The 21,320-nt window shown below is 42.4% G+C and overlaps 3 protein-coding genes across 17 annotated transcripts in view; 2 read left to right on the top strand and 1 right to left on the bottom strand.

The window, feature by feature from the left end:
• LOC113009462 (serine/threonine-protein kinase pim-2-like) overlaps window positions 1-21,320 on the top strand; it is a 512,014-nt gene that overhangs the window by 238,173 nt on the left and 252,521 nt on the right. The window lies entirely within an intron of this gene.
• On the top strand, window positions 3,675-9,473 carry LOC113009458 (E3 ubiquitin-protein ligase TRIM39-like). Of its 2 annotated transcripts, XM_026147760.1 has the most exons (3): window positions 3,675-3,692; window positions 7,191-7,363; window positions 7,651-9,473. In XM_026147760.1, the coding sequence occupies exon 3, from the start codon at window positions 7,660-7,662 to the stop codon at window positions 9,289-9,291; it is 1,632 nt and encodes a 543-aa protein (XP_026003545.1). In that variant the 5' UTR covers window positions 3,675-3,692; window positions 7,191-7,363; window positions 7,651-7,659; the 3' UTR covers window positions 9,292-9,473. The 2 variants fall into 2 exon arrangements, with proteins under 2 accessions (XP_026003545.1, XP_026003544.1); XM_026147759.1 differs by lacking the exon at window positions 3,675-3,692 and having other exon boundaries at window positions 7,030-7,291.
• osbpl8 (oxysterol binding protein-like 8) overlaps window positions 12,162-21,320 on the bottom strand; it is a 99,265-nt gene continuing 90,106 nt past the window's right edge. For 10 of the 14 annotated variants that reach the window (XM_026147746.1, XM_026147747.1, XM_026147751.1 and 7 more), the window contains 10 exons: window positions 21,151-21,249; window positions 20,556-20,653; window positions 20,304-20,309; window positions 19,800-19,889; window positions 19,319-19,455; window positions 18,848-19,033; window positions 18,121-18,274; window positions 16,662-16,764; window positions 16,186-16,291; window positions 12,162-16,099 (listed from right to left, as the gene is read on the bottom strand). In XM_026147746.1, coding sequence (XP_026003531.1) covers window positions 15,970-16,099; window positions 16,186-16,291; window positions 16,662-16,764; window positions 18,121-18,274; window positions 18,848-19,033; window positions 19,319-19,455; window positions 19,800-19,889; window positions 20,304-20,309; window positions 20,556-20,653; window positions 21,151-21,249 — 1,109 coding nt within the window. In that variant the 3' untranslated portion in view covers window positions 12,162-15,969. The remainder of the gene's footprint in view (window positions 16,100-16,185; window positions 16,292-16,661; window positions 16,765-18,120; window positions 18,275-18,847; window positions 19,034-19,318; window positions 19,456-19,799; window positions 19,890-20,303; window positions 20,310-20,555; window positions 20,654-21,150; window positions 21,250-21,320) is intronic. The other 4 variants (XM_026147745.1, XM_026147754.1, XM_026147744.1 and 1 more) reach the window with 3 other exon arrangements.

A 21,320-nucleotide genomic window follows, 5' to 3' on the forward strand; every position in this document is an offset into this window, starting at 1 on the left:
CGCTGCAGCAGTTCTTTTATGCTCTGTCGACAGCACAGGGGGATAAACACAACGCTGAGCCAGCACCCATCGCAACCTCACCAACCCCGCTGCACTGCAAACACTGCAGATTACCTCATTTTATGTCTGTTAACCCATTTAAGCCTACTGACTAGTACAGCTGCCAAAGTGGGCAGAGGGGGCTCGGGTGATGGAAAACACCCTCTGGCGGCCATGCTTGATGTCTCCCACCGCTCACCGCTTTTATTTTAGCCGTTTACACTAACTGCCTGTGTGCTGTGATACAGAGCACATCTTGTTCCAGAATGACATGAGAAAGCTGCATAAAGACTACAACTACAACTTTTTAATACTATTATTTGTGGTGTTCTTGTATTTTGAATTCTTAGTTAACTCATGAGCTTTGAGTTTCTGTTGGTTCCAGTATTATTTTTGAATTGTGCTTCTATTAGGCTTCTGCTCTTACTATTATATTATATAGATTTTTGAAATACAGTATTGGGGCAAAGACGTCTTGCTCTTGATTCCACAACACTCCAGTCGCTTATCAGCTAGCTACTAAGCTTCTTTTCATTTCTAATTTGCACTGATACTATTTGCTGAACAGGTATTTAGAGAGTTTCTACCTCCGTGCTTGACTGTGTTGTACTGTGTCATTCTCAGCATTTTTCTTCCTCCAAACAGGAGGAGTTGCTGACATCAAAGACCTCAAATTTAGTTTCATTTGACCAGAACAGATCAACGCCTTCCCTGAATCATTAAATGCTTACTGTCAAACTTAAGATGGGCTTGTAGATGGGTCTTTTTGAGCATGAGGACCGTGCAGTCCAATGCGGTGAAATGTGTTACCAATGTGGTTCCATCTGCCATCAGATCATTAACCATTTCCTCCTATGTAGTTCTCATGATCTTTCTCACCTCACGAGAGAAGATCTTGCATGTTGCGCCATACCAAGAGCATGATTTCTAAATAATTGTACCAGCAGTTGTGACCTTCTCACCAATAATCTTGCTTGGTCATGTAGCCCATTCTAGCCTTGTGCAGGTCTGCAGTCTTGTCCCTGTTGTCCATGGACAGCTCTTTGGTCTTGTCCTGTGGTGTGGAGAGTCTACAGTGGGAGAAATAGATTCTGTTGACAGGTTTGATTTAAATACATAATGGGCTGAGATCAGGAATGTCTGTAATTGATTGACGGGTTGATTGTCATCAGTAGTTCTTTCTCAGTGGCGTGTCCAACCAGACTGGCCACCCCAGGTGCCACCCCGAAGCTAAAACAATAAAATTCAATCAAATATCAAATGTACGATCATGTTTTCACAGCGATGCTCAGATATCCGAGTGTAAGTGAATGCAGCATCGGCTTCTGCACTATGAGCATCACCTTAGCAAAGGTAGGAGAGCCAAGCACGAAAGACGGTGTTCTGGGAATCCATCCTACCTGGCAAACCATCCTACCTGTGGTTTCTGCGCATGCGCACAACACGAAATTCAGTGGCAAACCATCCTACCTTTGTGAATATTAGCTAGAAAAATACTCTGACGGGTAAAATTAACTGCCAAACCATCCTACCTTTGTGAATGTCACCTACAAGCAAACTTAAACGGCTAAAATTTATTGGCAAATCGTCCTACTTTTGTTAATCTGAGCTAGAAGCATACTTTAATGGCTACATTTAAGTGGCGAACCATCCTACCTTTGTGAATATGAGCTACAAGCATACTTTAACAGCTAAAATTCAGTGGCAAATCATCCTACCTTTGTTAATAACAGCTAGACACATACTCTGACGGGTAAAATTAAGTGCCAAACCATCCTGGCTGTATGAATATGAGCTACAAGTATACTCTGATGGGCAAAGTTAGGTGACAAACCGTCATACCTCCTTAGTTGAGTTATAAGATATAATCTAAGTCGTAACATTGCTGTATGGAGCTGCAGATTTGGTTGCAGGTTAACATAGCTGGACTGGCCATCGGGCATACCGGTGGGCTGATGACTTTTTTTTTTTTGTAACGGCATGAACAATGAGAGGTGGTGGATTGGCCAGATGCAGGTTGATGTGTAAAAATAACTCAGTTGTTTGGTGGTGGCTGTGGCGGAGCTTCCACAGAGGCCAGCAGGTGGATGAGGGAAGGGGAGGCAGGAGGAGAGACCCGAGGCGGCCACCAGTCCGAGTGTCAGGTGAACTGAACTTCAGGTAAGAAGTTATGACCTGCAGTCTATCTGGGTCAGATATAAACCAAGTTTAGGTGGAGTTTATTTTCATGTTGCTGACTTTTTACAGTCAGTTACAACAACTCGTACTGCTACTAGCTAGCATGACGGAGTTTCTATACAGCTGGGTGGTGCTATGACGTTACTGATAGTGAACTTTATTCATAAGGTTAGTTAGTAGAGTTGCCAACGGCTCCTTAAAAATGGAATGGTCCCTCATTCAGAGAAAATAGGACTTCAGCTACAATGAAAAAGACACAAAGCTGGATTTATTCTGTCGTTACGCTTCAGCTGCTTCTTCTCTCATTCTCTCCCCCTCTATCTCCTGTTGCTACTTCAATCATGAAACTGATCAGTGATCAGCTGATCGGCTTTTCTCTCTTGTTTGTTTATCGCCTACTTTAGCCCTGCAGGTTAATACTGGCAGTGTCACCATGCCAGCTGACTGGATTTCATCATCAGCCAGTGTTGTTCTTTATACATCAATATTACCAAAGTTTACCATAAGGCAGCATAGAAAGTATTTACTTTTCTTTCAGGTTTCATTCAAATGTTAGTCTTTTCATTTGTTTCCCCACTTTTTTCCTGTTTCAAAATCAAACACCAGTTTGTGAGAAGATTATCTTCTTTTTTAAATAGGCAGATAAAGTTAACATAATAGTAAACACTGACAAAGCACTGATTGTATCTCTTGTACTTTATCAACGCAGTGTCTAAAAACTTTGCACCGTAGTGGTTAAAATCTCATTCTAATAAGAGTTAAAAGCGCATTTGGTTATCAGGTTTATAGGGTTATTGAATTATGGTTAACGGTTGGTAGATTTTTTTTTTTAACATTATCTGCCAATTACATCTGCCACCCTTCTCCAAATCTGTGCCCCTACCTGGCCCCCCCAACAAAAATTTTCTAGACACACCACTGTTCTTTCTAGGTTAAAATACTGGGTTCTCATACTTAATGAGATGCAAATCAATATCTGACTTTTATGCAATGTGTTTTTTCAGATTGTTGGACCCCAGTAGGACCCCAGTAACCCTATCCTGGGCGGGGTGAACTGCTCCTTTGGTGTTCTACTCATTGGGGTATTCTGAATCGCTCTTTGTCTGTTCCCTCACTCAGGACCAGTTTGCCATGGGAAACCCTACACGAGACAACGTAACCAATGGAATTCCTGGGACAAGAAAACCCTTTCACCACGATAAGGAAGCGAATTGCAGAGGGGATGAGTCGGGCATCTCACAAGGATGCCTCCTGGGTGAGGTGTTCTGGGCATGTCCCACTGGGAGGAGGCCCAAGGGCAGACCCAGGACACATGGAGAGATTATATCTCTCGGCTGTTCTGGAAATTACTTAGTGTTCCCCAAACTGGAGGAAGTGGCTGGGGAGAGGGAGGTCTGGGCTTCTGTTCTCTTAGGCTGCTGCCCCCGCGACCCGGCCCCGGAAAAGCTGAAGAAGATGGATGGATGGATTTCTTTGTAAGTAAGAAAATTTACACATTCATTACAGCATCAATTGATTCTTTTCCCCGCTGTACCTATTTTAGTGGTATTCTAATCTCAATCCAGCTAGCCAGCATTTGTACCTGACCTGTTTCACAGCACTTAGCAATGCAAAATATTACTGTTGAGTCACTCTCAGCAGCATCAGTCTGACAGCCAGTTGCCAGGAAAATGCCAAAGGGGAGGATTCTGTGCAAAGGACAAGGATGATGACTACACAAAGGCAGATTGCATAATGATAAAACAAACACAAGTTGTTTCCATTATTATTTATCACATCCCCCTCTTTCCACTTTGTTCTTTTCCCTGCTTCTGATATCACTTTACTATTTAATCACTCCTTTTTTTCCCTCCTTCTCTTTTTTGTCCTTTTGTCCTGCTCCACCTCTTACCTCTCACTCTCAAACAGGTGATGCCAAAGCATCATAATGCACGTGCTTTTTAAGACTCTTTATGCCCTCCTTCCTTTCCGATTACTCCTTCTGTTAGGTCATTTGTTCTTTCCCACGATCTTCCTTACTTTCTCTTTGTTGCTTTTACCCCTCATCTCCTTTAAACAATTATTTTTACTGCTGTCCTCCTTGCTTCTTTTCCGCCTGCAATCATTATCTGCCCTTTCTTATTCCCTCCTCTCTTATTCCTCTGAGCCTCCAAGGAAAGCACCCAGTTGCCAGAATGATGTATCCTAGCAACAGTGACATCCCACCCATTCAGCATCAAGATGAGACGAATTTAATTTTTGGATGAAGAGGGAAGAGATTGTGATTGGACAGAGTGGAAAGGAGAGTAGAGGAGGGGGGTGAAGGGATACCCATCAGCTGATAATGGATCAGCTTTTAATGTCAGTACCCCATCTTCAATCTTAGCATTCAACAGCACTGCATGGGTGGCAGCTTTACTCAGATGCTTTCATTAAACCTAGTCCATGAATCCCTTGTTCAGTATTTTGCATAAGACAGTAACCACTAAGCAAAGAAATAATTAGCTCAGAAGCATAATACCCAAAGATACTTTTTGTTTGTTTGGTTTTGCATGAACAGGAACTCCTACTGGCAAATAAACAGCTCTTTCCAAAGATGCTGAAAAGAAATTCTCACTAGCTTGAATGAGCATTAAAAATGTCCCCTGGTTGGGAAGAAAACAGAAAGGCTGTGCTAATAGAGACTGAAAGCAGTGGTGGTTCCTTACTCTAGGACTACTCTGTAGTCCAGATGTCAGTGTACTGGTAAAAGTAAAATCCATTTGAAGAAGGTCAGCAGCTTGTTTGTACATATGTGATTGTCAGTTTGTTCAATCCTAGAACAAAGAACTCTCCTTAAAAATATACAGTATATCAAACTTAACACAACATAAACATGAGCAGCAGAACTTTAGTTAGTGGTGAAGGAGGGCTTTCCTTGTTTTCCCATATAAAAAATATAGTTGGTAGGATCCAAAGACCGCTACAATGCTTATTCTCTTTTTTATTTCAATTGCTAGACTCGTAAATGTATTTTGATACATGAAAAGGATAAGCGGAAGCGAATGGATGGATGGATATTGATATTATCCAGACACATAAAGGATTTATGCATTTAAAAAACAAAAGCAAGGTCTGCCTCACAAAGCACTGGATCATCAGTGTCTGGTGTGAGTTAGTTATAACTGTCTATCTGCTCTCAGACATGGGCTTTTGGGCGACCGTGGCTCAGGGGGTTGGGAATCGCATCTGTAACCGGAAGGTTGCCGGTTCGATCCCTGGGCTCTCCGTCCTGGTCGTTGTGTCCTTGGGCCAGACACTTTACCCTACTTGCCTACTGGTGATGGCGCGATATGGCAGCCTCGCCTCTGTCAGTCTGCCCCAGGGCAGCTGTGGCTACAACTGTAGCTGCCTCCACCAGTGTGTGAATGTGAGAGTGAATGAATAGTGGTGTTGTAAAGCGCTTTGGGTGCCTTGAAAAGCGCTATATAAATTCAATCCATTATTATTATTATTTTGGGTCCTGTTGAGAACTTTGAAAATGGTAAATGGACTAGTTCTTATATAGCGCTTTTCCACTCTTCTGAGCACTCAAAGCGCTTTACACAACTTGTGCATTCACCCATTCACACAAGCACAACTGACATTCACACTCCGATGAATGCATCGGAGAGCAATTTCGGGTTAGTATCTTGCCCAAGGATATTTGGCATGCAGACTAGGGGAAGCCGGGAATCGAACCACCAACCTTCCGATCAGTAGATGACCTGCTCTAACACCTGAGCTACAGCCACCCAAGAAAGCACAAGAAGAAAAGTAAGAAGCACATCCCATCTTTGCTTTGAAAGATGAGGTAAAGAAGAAACTTAAGAATTTGAGGAGAAAACCGTTAAAATTCAGTAGATCCTGAAGAGAAGAGAAGAGAAGAGTGTTCTGGAGGTACTTCCTAGAATATATAAACACAGTGTGCAGAAGGTAAATTTTTAAGGTAAATTGTAAATGGACTGTTACTTATATAATGCCTTTTTGCTCTAACAGAGCATGCAAAGTGCTTTTCCCCACTAGCCTCGTACAACCAAACACACACACACACATTTATGCAGGTGCTTGTTTCTACCCCTCAGCCCCTTGTCTAACATTTGTGCACAGATTCACACTCCGACTCTGGGTTTAGTATCTTGCCCAAGGATACTATGGCATGCAGCTAGAAGACTCAATCCACTGACCGGGGTCAGAAGGTAAAACAGGCTGACACTGGCTCTTTTGTTGCATGTAAAAAACATAACTCCTCTAATTATCTCTGCCAATAACAATACATAGCTGGCTAATGTGTCGATCTCTTGAAGGACAGATCAAGATGCCAGAAATAATTACTTTGATAGTATTCAATATAACTTGATCAAATACACCAAGAGGAGAGCCTTATTATGTAAAAAGTGAAGATACTGGTTGTGGTCTAATCTTGAGTCGTATTGTATCATTATATCAAGAAGCCTGTAGCTTTGTTCCACAACAGGAAGTTAGCATGGTGCTAGTAAAGCTTGGACACAAGCCTCTGATTTTAAAAGGGTGCGTCTGTTTTGCATATGTTAACAGGGAGATTGGGCTGGACAGCTGAGCATTGCAGTGAAGACTGAAGGCAGGAGGAGGGGAGCTGTGACACTGAAATGCCAAAGCCATGAATGAATGAAAGAGCTAAAGATTAGGGAAACAGTACAGAATCCATCTTCAGCTTAATATAGGTTCATATATAATATATATTGTAGAACTGATCTCAACCAGGGTTTTTTTTTTTGTTTCATTGCCTGATTTTGACCCAAAACATTTGATTGTTTGGTTGCTTCGTTTATTGTCTCGTTCTCTATATTCTTGTCTTTTGGGTAAGAAGACAACTCAAAATCTACAGCTAGGAGTGAGAAACTCCTGGTGCTGGCAGCAGGGCTGTTATGTAATTCATCTGAAATAATATTATTCACATTGTGTCAAAGAGCACTATGTCTTTAAAATGATGACAGTTTACCTGCAGTGAGAGGCGGAGCTTCACTGGAAAGAAGGAAACATGAGAACATGACTGAAGGAAAAATGAAAGTAAACACAAGACTCATCTGAACCCAAGGTGAGGCTGATCCTTACAACTCTCTGAAAAACTTCCAGTAAAGTGTCGCTGACACGACTAAATCTTCGACAAGTACGCGCAAGTAGAGATTTTTTTTAATCCAAAGAGCTGTTTAAACAGCCAGCATTCACACATATTCAGCATATAACAAGATGTGAATCTGTCTCCTGAATAGTTTTGCTTTTAAATAATTTCCCCCAGGGATCAATAAAGTATTCTGATTCTGATTCTGATTTCATTCTTAATTCAAAGAAATAAACTCATAGAATTCTTTGAAAATTATTCAACAAAATGTTGGTGCATACTTTAAAACGTTTTAAATTTACTGCTGCCAGTCACACTTTCACTTTTGCTCTCAGCGTGACACCATGGCAACCAGCTATCTGTCTGAAGATCAGTTTCTGTGCTCCATCTGTCTGGAGGTCTTCACTGATCCAGTCACCATCCCGTGTGGACACAACTTCTGCAAGACCTGCATCACAGAAAACTGGAATATTAGTCTCTGCTGTCAGTGTCCACTGTGTGTTAAGGTTTTCCACAGCAGACCAGAGCTGTGCGTCAACACCATCTTATCTGAGATGGTGGATATGTTCAAACAGTCCACCGTAAAGAAAAATGGCAGAGCAGAGGAACAGCAAGCCGAATCAGGAGAAGTTTCATGTGAGGTGTGCAGTGAAACCAAGATGAAGGCTGTGAAGTCCTGCCTGCAGTGTCTGACTTCCTACTGTAGGACTCACCTGGAGCCTCATCGCAGAGTCACAGGCCTGAAAAGGCATCAGCTGATTGATCCTGTAAAGAACCTTGAAGACAGAATGTGTAAGGAGCATAACAGACCTTTAGAGCTCTTCTGCAAGACTGACCGGATGCCAGTGTGTGAATTTTGCAAGCAGTCCAATCACAAGGGACATCTCACCATTCCTTTGAAAACAGAATATGAGCAAAAGAAGGCCGAAGTGGAAGCAAGAGAGGGTAAAATTCATCAGATGATCAGAGAAAGACAAAAGAAAATAAACAACTTCAGAGAATTGTTAACATGCAGCAAGGAAGCTGCAGAGAGAGAGAAAACAGTAAGTGAGCAAATATTTGACAGTCTGATCAAGTGTATAGAAGAAAGTCGGAATCAGCTCGATGGTGTGATCGAAGGGATGCAGAAAACAACAGAGAGCCAGGCTCAAGGCTTCATCAAAGAGCTGGAGAAAGAAGTGTCTGAGCTGAGGATGAACATCTCTGAGCTGGAGCAGCTCTCACACACTGGAGACCACCTCCAGTTTCTCCAGAGTTTACCATCCCTGAACCCTGTTCCACCCACCAAAGACTGGACCGAGGTCACAGTTCACTCGTCATACGAGGGGACTGTGAAGAAAGCTGTTGCTCAGCTGGAGCAGACACTCAGTAAAGAGATGAAGAAGCTGCACGATGATGTGGAGCTGAAGAGGGTTCAGCAGTACGCAGTGGATGTGACTCTGGATCCCGACACAGCACATCCTAACCTCGTCCTGTCCGATGATGGGAAACAAGTATCTAGTTGTAACAAAAGGCAGAATTTCCCCGAGACCCCCAAGAGATGCATTTATTATGCAAATGTTCTGGGAAAGCAGGGGTTTTCCTCAGGAAGATTTTACTATGAAGTTCAGGTCAATGAAAAAACTCAGTGGGATTTAGGAGTGGCCAACGAGTCAATAAACAGGAAAGAGAAAAAGCCACTGTGTCCCAAAAATGGCTACTGGACCATTCGGCTGAGAAATGGAAATCAGTACAAAGCTGTTGTTGGCCCCTCAATCTGTCTCAGTCTGCAAGCAGAACCACAGAAAGTGGGCGTGTTTGTGGACTATGAAGAGGGTCTGGTGTCTTTTTATGATGTAGGAGCAGCAGCTCTCATCTACTCCTTTACTGGCTGTAACTTCACTGAGAAACTCTACCCATTATTCAGTCCTTGTTTTGATGAAGGTGGTGCAAACTCCACCCCTCTGATTATCTCTTCTGTTCTTCCAAAACATTAGACGCAGTATTTATTTCTTTTTAGACAAACTACTGGTCAAAATATGTTCGTATGGCAAAAGAAGTCTGTGTGAATGAAATGACTTGGTGTGGTGGTGGGAATGTTGTGTTTGCTTCAGTGGAGTGGGCAACTTTAAATTCTGTGTTCTGTGTTTGTTTTAAAGCTGAAGCTGAACTCTTAAGTTCTGTACTAACTTATTTGTTTTCATATATTTTTGTTCAATAAATTATTCAAATATACAGTTTGCTTATCCTTGTCAGTATGCAGTATTTCAACTCAAAATGGGGAAAAGAAAAATCAACTTGTAGATCAGACAATTGAAGACACGAGAAAAGAAAAGTGTCATGGTCCGTTGGAGTGTCTGGAGGTTTTCCATCTGTGGCTGCGGGTCCTCCCCTTTTGGATGGGACCTCCCCTGCCTCACCTGCAATCCAATCTGCAAGCAATCAGCGGGAGAGCGATTTAAACCTGTGCAACCTGCCTTTCCTCGCCAGTTTATTATGCTCACTAAGGCGGTTTTAAGTTAGCACTCATAAGCCGGGAGGTCTCTTTAGCCTGGAGGCTGTAGTATCCATGTTTTCCAAGAGCAATTTTACATTTGAATTACTCTGAGCACATAACGATTTTTCACTTTGCCTCAGTCCATTTTTAAATTAACTCTGACCCAGTTAAGACATCCTACATTTTTTACCCAAATCATAAAATATGTTTCATAAAATGTGAGAATGTCTCAGTTTAAGCTTTTGATATGATTTCTATGTTGTACTTTGAAAACAAATGTTTTATAAAATCAGTGCATTCTTCTTTTATTTACATTTGACATTGCCTCCCAGCATTTTCTCACTTAGGTCTCTAACGCGATGCTTGGAAGGAAAAGTTATCTGCAACTTAGTCTATCAGTCTGGGAAGGTTTTAAAGCCATTTCCTTATAATTTAAAGTCCATCATACAGGGACAAAGATACAAGTGGAGAAGCATGTTAAATGTTAGAACTGACAACAAAATACATCTTCATACCTCCACAGGTATGTTATGTGGACCAAATGCCTTTTTCTCTAGATCCTCTATATAGCTGTTCTCACTTCCTCCTTCTAATTTCCTGCACTTCCTGATTCACCATCCTCCATCTGTCCTCTCATTTTCATCTTTTACCAGCCTCTCAAAGTACTCCTCCCACCTTCCCAGCACACACTCTCCACTCGTTAGTGCATTTCCATCTCCATCCTTGATCATCCTAACCTGCTGGACATCCTTTCCAGCCTGATCTCTATCAATGCAAGTTCCGTTCTCCTCCCTTATGGTCCAGCCTCACATATAACTCGCTTTTCTTTGCCTCCTCTCTTTGCAGAACACCTAGCCTTCCAGTACTCCCCTCTATCCTTTCCCATCTCTTTGCTTATCCTTCATATTCTTTGGCAACCTCTTTCTTTGAATGCTTTTCTGTTCTTCCCCATTGCCCCACCATGTCTCCTTGCCTTCTTTCCTCTGTCCAGAGGATACATCTTGGCAGTTTACCTCTCACCTTTGTGAGGAGATTTAAATCTTCATTCCTTTTTAAAATCTGAACTCCTTTTAGTCCCGGTTTCTTAGTGACTCCCTGCTTCACTCTGACCTCCCTCCTTCCCTTCATCGACTGATCAGTGATGATGCAAAAGAACAGAGCAGAGCAGCACAGGTACAGGTTGGGGATTGATATCAGATGTTTTGCAGTTATCTGAGAGGGACAGGAAGGACAGCCCTTCTCTGTCAACCCTCACCAACGTCCTTGGAAGAGGAAATGATAGAACGGATGACTACTCAATGGAAGCGTGCAACTTGGAAGTCACTTTCAAAGATGAGGCATCTTTTTAATGAACTAAAATAAGTAGCAATCTCACACACCATTACAGAAACTTGCAAAAAGGCTTAATATAAAGCTGATGCGTTATTCACAAGCTGTCATCACAGGAAGCAGATCTGCGTTTTGGTTTGGCAGCTGACGCAAACCCCAATGATGCGCTTCATCTCTCAGAAATGAACCGAGGACCTTTCGCTTGTTAGGCGAACGTGTAAACCACTACAGTAAAAACCCAAAACACTGCAATGAAATGACTGTTATATGTTTATGTGCCCTGTGACACATGTAGTGGCATACAGGTGCAATAGTGTAATCATCGTGATTCATTTGTTATAGCCGTGGCTTATGTTCTTTGTGATGAAATGAAACAGCCCGGTGTCAGTTCATACCTTAAAACTACTGTTGGGTAGGTGGGGTGGTTGGCTTAGGGGTTGGAGTTATGCTGGAAGGCTTTACACTGCCCTCTAATGGAAGTCCAGCTGACTTACACTGAACTAAATGCTTTCAAATCACTCATGGTAGTTTTATCAGCTGAAATATAAACCTGTGCAGACAAATCAAATAACCAGGGGATGATTTAAAAATGGGAATAAACAGAATGAATGAGGGCTGCATTCACAAATATTTATTCGTAATATTTGGACATTGTTGTCCTCGGGTGTGTGGATGAAAGGAGCATGACAGCTGAAATGACAGACTTTATCGGGCTTGTCCAGACTGGAGTCACTCAGTCCATCATGACCATATAAAAATACATGTAAACCAGTCCTCTTTGGGTTTTTTTTGCTTTGCTGATGTTATTTCGATTATTTTCTCTAAGCTAGCTGCTCAGCATCGGCCTGCATTTGGATGTCTTCGACCACACCTTCACTTCGGAGCATTCTACATGACACATTATTCCCATTGTGAACTTCTATGCAGTAACCAAAACACACACAACATGTGATGATCTCATTAAATTCAGTATAAACACGTAAACGTCACAACATTTGGTTTTGATAATAATGTGTCTTTGCAGCAAATACAAACACCTTACGTCACTTGTCCATTTGTCTTTATTTTGTGTTATGTTACATGTGAACATAAACTTCCAAGAAGTTATAGTTGCCATGGAGAAACAGTAAATATATTCAGGTACTCGGAATATGAAAAAAAACAAAACAACCCAAAGTGCGTGAGTATTCGGGGTGAGGAACAGTGGGAGCTGACCATGTGTACGCTGATGTAACGAAGAGTAAAAAACCAACTGTGTGTGAATTTAAAATCAATCAAAAAAAACAAAAACATCATAGAACAAGGAAGAAGAACAGTGACCTAAAGCTATGAGCAAGAAAAAAAGGTAAACATGAATCCAAATATAAAAGAGGAATAAATAAAATGTATTAATTTACAGACACGGCGACAACAACTGACAGCACAGATGTTTATTTCCCTCTGAATTTGGTGCGTTACAGAGCGAGAGAGACGAGGACGACAGTGAAGAGGAGGGCTCTCGCTCCCTCGCTCCCTCTCTCTCCTGTGGCAGGAATCGGCATCCGGAAACTGAAAGGGTGCGTTTCTATGGCAACGCTTCAGGAGGGGAGGCAGGAGAAGCCAGGTGGGGTGGCGACCTGTGGAGCTCATTTCTAAGGCTAAGTATGGCACATCCACTCAAACAACAGAGTCCCATTTCACCCCAACTGCACCGCTCCCTTCATTATTACATCACCTTAAAGGGGACCTATTACACCTCCTCCCAATAACAGACGCTCATTTTAAACACGACCAATGTTTACGTAAGTGTGAGTCCACAGCTCAGACTTGAGACTGCTCTGAACACTCCCAAGTTTTCTTGAGGAGGAGGTGGGGCTTACAAACACAATGTTAGTCTGTAGAAGACAGGGGTAGCCAATCAGAATTAAATGGATGTTCAGGGAAAGTCCCAAGAGCTAAAACCAGCAGTTTCACACACACAGCAGGAAGTGAGGGACAGAGTTAAGTAGGAATTATGAAATAATTCCATTAATAATTACTAAATGTAACTATAAAATACCAGAATAGGTCCCCTTTAATACTCTGGCTATATCTGTGCCCCTTCCCCCCCAAAAAACCCCCCACTGCTTATCCTCTTTTACCTCCACTGCCTACACTTAATCCCCCCTCCACAGTCCCACTCTAAAAGGCACTGGTATATACTTATTTCTCCAAACTCTAACATCTAGATTCTCGATTTAAGATGAGCGATTGAGGCAATGACGATGCACAAAAACACAGATACGCACACGGGCCAGCCGGGTAACTCGGGGGGGGGGGGGGGGTAGCTGGCTCTTGCCAATGCTACCATTCCTTCTTCATACCTGTGTGGGAGTTACAAAGTTTAAATCGCTTAACAGTCTGCTGACGGCGGAGGCAATCAAATATGTAAACTTCAACAAGGCTAACATCATGACAGGCGAAGAGATTTACAAAATGTTCAGCTATGGTCCACAAAGCAGTCTGGATCTTTCTGAATGGCCTAGACTGGTCTTACTTACTAGCACCTGATACGCTGTTTGTCAGAAGGTCAGGTAGCAGGGTTCTTCATCCTCGAATCAATCACATATGACTACACCACTGCTACTGCTAGCAGATTGCTGGGAGTTGTTTTTATGTGCGGTAATGCTAAACGCAGTCCTCACAGGGCTGTAACTTTTTAAACTGTAAAGCTGGATGAGTGCGGGGGTCATTCGAACCATCTCTGAGACTAATTTCAGCATCCGCACGTCCAAAGACAAAGGCAACAGACTAGAACCGCAATGTAACTTCTACACCTCTGTAACATCGAGGTCCCTGGGATCCTTTTCTCTCTCTCTTTTTTTAAATGGGAGTTCTAATTGTGCATCCCAATATTAACTTCTTTTTTGTATCGACCTACATGCCTGTGTATCTACAGAGCAGTGGAGAGACTGACACACAAGGTTAAAAGCAATGGTTTGTGCACAGAGCGAGTGTCTGTATTGCAAACCTCGGTGTTGAAATGCCATCAGATATTTACACAGTGAAAAGGATCGACTCCTACGCTACACACTGAGCTTGGCTGGTACTTGCGTACGTTTGGAATGGTTTACTATGAAGACGGTTTAGGAGTCTACATCCTCCTCTTACTAGTAACTTACTAAAGAGTCTACTGTAGTTGTCCTGGTTAGTATTTGGGGCTCAAAAGCACTGGAACGAGGTGACTGATGTTCTCAACTGGACTCGTCATGAAGGCGCTGCACGAAGTGGCAACTTTGCTCAACTGTAGCCTGATCTGGAGGGTGTATTCACATATAGAGACCATTAGGCCAGCTCATGTATGCAATTTTAATATTTTCTCTGAAGGAGTAGTCCCAGCTCAGTTTGGGAAATATACCCGCTCAGTTTTTTGCTGTATGTTAGATAAGAAGATCAAATACCACCAAAGGGGGCTCTAAAGAGCTGACCAGCTCTTTGAAGGCTGGTGGATTATTACCAATTCTGAGCCACAGAAGGGAACCGCTCAGGTCCCCTGCTGGTTTTATGGACTCTTATACACTTTGGTTTTTGTGCAAAAGCAATAAGATAAAACATGTTGACTAGTGAGCTTTTCTGGTCAGACCATTACCCACGCTAGCTCTTTTTACCAAGCAGCTGCTGGCCAATCCCATCGCTTATCTCGGCAAAGAAAGTCAAGTTAATTCCTGCGCTCTTCCATTGAGAGGAGCGACTACATCATTCAGCCTGGCTGACTCATTAGAGTTGCTAAATCCAGCTTCTTACAGTGAGCTCTCAGATAAAAACATGTCACCTGCTTTTACCTGAAATCTAGGGCAGTGATCACTGAAACGGCCAAAAGAAATGCATCTTTTTTTCCTCCTGTTGATGAGAAAGAAGTGTAAAAGCATTTTCATGTCCACAGATAAAAAGTGTATAAATCATACAAACATCTGACATTTCCAGTGCATTTGTGCCTTAAAACAAAATACAAAATACATAGGGCTAGTGTCCTAACCTTGCTCCTGTCTGTACATGCTACCTACAGTATACAATGACATTGTGTCAAATGTCTGACTTTTCTTTTAAACACTGACTTTGTATGCAAAATGTGGAGTTTTATTATACAGCAGAAATTATAGCTTTAATTCCTTACGACAATGTCCCTTGTGAGTTTTCTGTCGCGGTTGCCACTTCCGCGTGTGGAATCTCCAGCCGTTACAATAAAAAAAGTCCCACAGACTGGACTGCGTCCCCCAGCCCCGTCTCCCTCATCGCTAGTTTTCTGCTCTGAGCAGACATCAACTCACAAAGGATACGCGAAGTGAAGACGCAAAAGAATAAAAACAAAAACATTAAAATCAGAGATCTATTTGTCCTCTGTTACGATCTGAGTTGTGGTCCTTGATTGTGTGGTAAACGATTACCTGTTTGAGGTGAAATGTGAACCGACAGAGTGATTTCACTCCATCAGAAAAACAAACAAACAACAGGTTAAAAATGGCTGCTGTCTCTGCCGCTTACATCAAGGCAAATCAACACGCCTCCAGGTGGCAGTCAACATTTATTCACACCAAACTCTCGCCTTTGACTTCTCCTTACCGCTGCTCCTCTCCACTTTGAAATCTGAGGATCTCTCCAGATTTTCCAAAAGACTGGTTCCAAATAAATATGTTTTTAAAAAGTCTCTCTTTGTGTTGAAGAGTCTGCTTTTCTGGATACATGTAAGTGAGTCTAATAAAGACAGAGGAGAAGAGAGTTGGAGAGGACTGTTGAAGTCACTAACTGTGAGAGGTCAAAGTCTGAGTCCGCCCCCATGAAGCTCAGAGGGCGTGTTTGTGTGAGGACATCACTGTCTCTGGGGGTATGGCTGCTACTTGAAGATGTAGTTGATCAGGACCTGAAGGAAGATGAGAAAAATGATGATGATGTAGTCACGCTGCTGGAGGAAGGAGCTGCCCTCCACCCGACTCGCGGCACGACTCCGCAGCACGGTGATGGTCCTGCAAACACACAGATGCTACGTGTGAGTGCTAAAAGGTCCAGCGTATTACCACAGTCGCCTCACAGTGTGACTTATACTTCCCACCTGTTAATGTCCTCCTGCGTCTGCTTTATGGATTCAATGGCACTTTGAAGTTCGCTGAGGTCTGCTCCTTTTTTCCTCAGCCGATTGTTATGCTTGCTTTTGTGTCCTGCGATAAAGTAGAGCAAAACAAGTTTAAAACCATAGACGCATGGGCACTTACATAATGCAGATGTATGTATTTAAGTCAGACTGCTTCTAAGCATTTGTACACATGAGTCATATGATTCATGGGTGTGTCACAAAGTCTAATTTCTCATCAGTAGCAACATCTACATATGCAAAGCTGTTGTCATCAAGACCCTTTATTACCTGTATCACAAATTCCTCATCTAACAAGAGCAACAACAGACATTTAGATGAATAAATTCACAGCTGTAGGTATAAATTTTGTCAATGAACATTGTTGACTGACTATATTGACTGTTCAGCCTGCGTATGTGCGTATTGAGATGTGAGTTTTAGTGTGTGTGGCTCACGTTCGCTGCCGGATGAGTCCTGGTGGTCGGGTTCAGGTGAGGAGCAGCCGCTCTCTGGACTCTTGGGCTTGTCACTCTTGTGTTTCCTCTTTGGCACCGTTACCTGTCGGCACATGTGTGGATAAATACACAAGCGTGTCAGAAAAGAAGGCAAATTTCAGCATCTTGGACTGACAAATCCAAAATAAACACACAGACAAACATGCTATTTAGTGTTGATGCAAACGGCGGTTGTGCGAGGCATGCTGTTAGGCTAATTTCAACTGGTCAACAAAAAACACATACTCAGCATCCCAAATGAACAAACCTGCCTTGAGCTTGTTTATTCAAATCATTTCTTCCACAGATGTTTAACTCTGCCAGGTAAAGATCTGGGCCATAGAAAAGCATGTCAAAGTTTGCCTAACAGAAGCGTGACTGACTCCAACCGGGGGACAGCGTCAGCCCTGTTGGACAACATTTGGCAACAGTTAAGCAAAAGCCTGAAAGCACTGATGGTGACTGATTTATCCACCAGGGACAAACTTCAGATCCTGGCAGGTGGTTACTCTGAACACATGTGGATGCAAAGAGGCCAGACTGACTGGTCCACAGAAACCTTTAGCCTCTTCTTACGACTAACTAGCGAATTTAAGAGTCCAACAAACACTGCACAAAAACAGAATGGAGTTGGGTGAGGAAGGCGTGACGATCAGGATTAGACTGATGAGGGTGAAATGGTTCTTGCTTTTGGGTGTAATGTAGGAAATGACCACTTTCACGTTTTGCAAATTTTAGAAAACTAAAAAAGTTTTTTCTCCTTTTATCTCTGTTTTGGTCTCCTCCACATCCTAAAATAAATAATTAGCCACGAATTATTACGTTAAGTTAAATGAGATTCTAACTTTTTGAGTGTTATTTGGTGCTGATAGGTTGTGCACAACGTAGCTATCAGGAGAAGTAGCCACCTACTGAAACAAAACAAAGAGCTAAATAACAGTAAAAGTTCCAGTCTGAGCTCCAGCAGTGATGTTTTGTTCATGTGGAAGAATTTTGCTGCTTTCTGTTGAACTTTTTAATACTATTCTGAAATTTCACAACGTGTGGAAGAGCCTGCAGCCAAACAATGTTTCCAAATACTGCTCGTGCACTCCTTCATGCTGAACAATGCTCGTCTCTTCAGAGTGAACAAAGGAAGAATGCCTTGTCATCCATTTACTACAGCATGCAGTCTGACAAGACCTTCCGTCGCATTGAGAGCGAACAGCAAGAAAGGTAAAAATAAAGGTGGTGGCACTAAGAAAAAAAACATCACAATAAAGTGGAGCAGAAGCGACAATGGTGGTGGCAGCACCGCGAAGACAACACAGAGAAGTCACAATGAAGGTGGTGCGCAGGGTGCTTTGAGATGCATGGATGGAAGATGGCTGAGACGGCGAGATGCATTGCTTCACAGCGGTTTTCGATTTGGACAACCTACCTGGCATTTGCAATTGTCCCTCCGCGGCCCCTGGTTACTCAGACTAATAAGACTGCCAGAACGTACCATAGGGGTGCGGTGTCGGACCTTGGTCTGGATACAGCCATCTTTCTCGAACTGGATCAGGTCATTGAGTGGATCCCAAGGCCTTGTGCTGAGGAAGAAAAGGATGATAGAGACGAAGAAACACAGTAAGGATGAAAAAGAAGAGGGACAAATATAACTATTCTGATATAAATACCGCTCACAGTTTTTCTCTTTCTCATCTAGCATACTGTATCTTACACACAAAAACATTCTCATTATAACAGTAAATAACTGTAAACTGGACATCATCTATGCATATAGGGGATCACCACTAGATGGCAGCCTGCCACACTAAAAAATTCTGAGACTGAGGCAAAAAATAAAATGTGCCTTTAGAGGGAAATCTATTTAAAACCAGCTGACTGCAAATACGCTTGTAAAAGACTTCCGGAAGTGACGTCCAGTGCATGCAAATTCTGTCTCCAATGACGCCAGCAGAAGGTGAACACATCAGAACACAAGCTTAACTGTTTTTTGTCATTTTTACTACAGTTTCACCAGCTCTGCTTTGTCGGTATCTCCCAGCAGAGACATGCATGAAGCTCATACCTCAGCGCTTTCTTATCTCCATTAAACACACAGTTGAATTTAATGTGATTTCAAACCACACCCGCTTACGAGCAACAGAGGAGTCACTCACTCGGCATATTTGTAATGCCACTCTCCGGTGATGGGGTCCTGCTCGAACAGGGCAGGACTCCACTCCTCACATTTGGCTTTCCGCTCACGCGCCGACTTCCTCTGAGCTTCCTCCAGTATGAACTTCTCATTGGTGGCTTCGGTCTGGTCCTTGTTGTTGATGGCTCGTGTCACGTGTTGCCACAGTCTGCCGGATTGAGAAGGAAAAACAAAGCATTAATGAAAGACTAAAAGATAAGACTCTTTGTTTCAATCAGGACCACTACAGCTGAAACAAAGCTACAGTTCCATGTGCAGTAACATGGATTTGGCTATGTAGCTCTGATCCAGAAGCAGCAGCAATACTCCGGCAAAAGGGGTTGCAAAGTGGTTTGCAGAAGCATCAAACCTTTGCACAATGTAGTAAGTGCATTTCAGATAATCTATTACATTTGACAGTCAATACTCTGATAATAGTCGAATCAAAGCTCACCTTTCTGACTCAGACTCTCCCTGCTCCTCTAGTGGGACGGTGCAACGAGTCAGTCGGCTCTGCCTCAGCTCCGTCGTGGGGTTCCAGAAAGTGTCCACTATCCCAGTCTTCTTATCATTAATGAAGATCTCACTATCCTGAGGGGGAAAGTACAAAAATAGCTTTTAACATGGTAGTTTTGAAACATTACCCAACTAACAAAGGGAAGGTTTTACTAAGAAGTTTATTTTTTCTGTGGGTATAAAGTCGTGTCTAGTTTGATAAAATCTGCCAGCTTTTCTTAAACCAGAAGAAAACACAGCAACTTGTATTACTGGTTATATATTTCATTTCTGTATAAGGAATTAATATTAGCAAAATGTCAACACATCAATCCAATAATGATTTTAAAGACACAATACAAAATATATACAGATACATGTTGTATCTGTGTTTTTTATGAAACAGGCAGTGATTACAGGAACACAGACACACGTCTTACCCAGTGTCCTTCTAGTGTAGCTAACACCTCCTTTCCCAGCTTGATCTTTCCAGAGATTTGATTAACACAGTCACTGCTGCCCAGGAAAGGCTGCAGGAAAAACGGAAACAACAGGGCGGGAAATGGAGGAATGAGAAGGAAGAGGAGGCAGAGAGGAAGGGATGGGAGAGGAGAGAGGAGAAGAAATAGGAAAGGATATAAAGCAGTTTACTTGCTGCAGTTACTGTACGAGAAAAAGATCCTGTGACTTACTATTACTCATAGAGATTTTACTAATACGACCGCTTTTCATTGAAGACCAATTAAAAGAAAACAACATTGTAGAAACTGCCAATGGCAATCGCTTACATGTTTAAGGTACCAGAAGGTACACACAACCCAAGGTTCTGTTTGCCTACTTTAGGGATATAAAACTGAGGGGCAGCAATTACTAAATAAATGGATTTCTTAAACTTTTACTATCTTTACAAATTCGCTACCCTGTTTGCTTTATCATAAAAGTACCTGTCGCTAGTTGGTAAATGATGATGGAGCGAGGCGTGGTTGGAGGGGGTGGGATGTTTTTTCAGGAAGGGTGGAGGAGATATTCAGAAAAATCATGTGAGTCTGAGTTTTTTTCAAAGTCTTAAACAGCTACTACAAAATCTAGGACTTCACAAGCCTAAAGGCCTCCCCTTACACACTATTTACTACTATTAAATAAGTACTTTAGTTAAGTATTTTTTAAGTTTTTTAAACTACAGAACAAAGCCATACCTTCAGTTTGAACTCCAGCTGTGCACTGTAGCCTGTTTTCTCACAAGCAATGGTGACATGACCACCCAGCTCCAGAGTCATGGTTCCATATAGGATACCTAGCAGATTGTTTTTATAAAAGAACGCACAGGTTACAGGTAAACTCAAACATATCTAAAATAGATCAGCACCTACAAAGCAAAGTTAATTTGGCAGGTTTTTGCAAGCTAATGTGGTAAATGGACTGATTCTTATATAGCGCCTTTCTACTCTCCCAGAGTACTCAAAGCGCTCTATACAACACGCCACATTCACCCAGTCACACCCATTCTCACAAGCACTACCTCTATACTGAGCGCTTTCTAACTACACTCACACACATTCATACTCCGATGGATGCATCGGAGAGCAACTTGGAGTTAGTATCTTGCCCAAGGATACTTGGCATGCTGGAGGAGCCTGGGATCGAACCTCCAACCTTCCGATCAGCAGGTGACCTGCTCTACCTCCTGAGCTACAGCCACCCCTGTGCTTTGGATGTCCAACAGAACAGTGATGTTACAGCACTGTTCACACAGCATGAGTGACATGTGAAAGGAAAAAGATTCATTCGAACCTTTACAGTGAGCATAGGGCATGTTCATCACATAGTCCTCCCCTCGGTTGAGAAAAGTGAGGCGAGCCTCCCCGTCCAGTATAGCCGACAGCGAGTTTCCTAAAACAATGAAACAGTACTGATAGTCAAAAGTAGATAATAGACCAAAGAGCTAAAATGTCAAAGTAATA

The sequence above is a fragment of the Astatotilapia calliptera genome, chromosome 17 (genome assembly GCF_900246225.1).
Source record: "Astatotilapia calliptera chromosome 17, fAstCal1.2, whole genome shotgun sequence".
In the NCBI taxonomy this organism is placed as follows: domain Eukaryota; kingdom Metazoa; phylum Chordata; class Actinopteri; order Cichliformes; family Cichlidae; genus Astatotilapia; species Astatotilapia calliptera.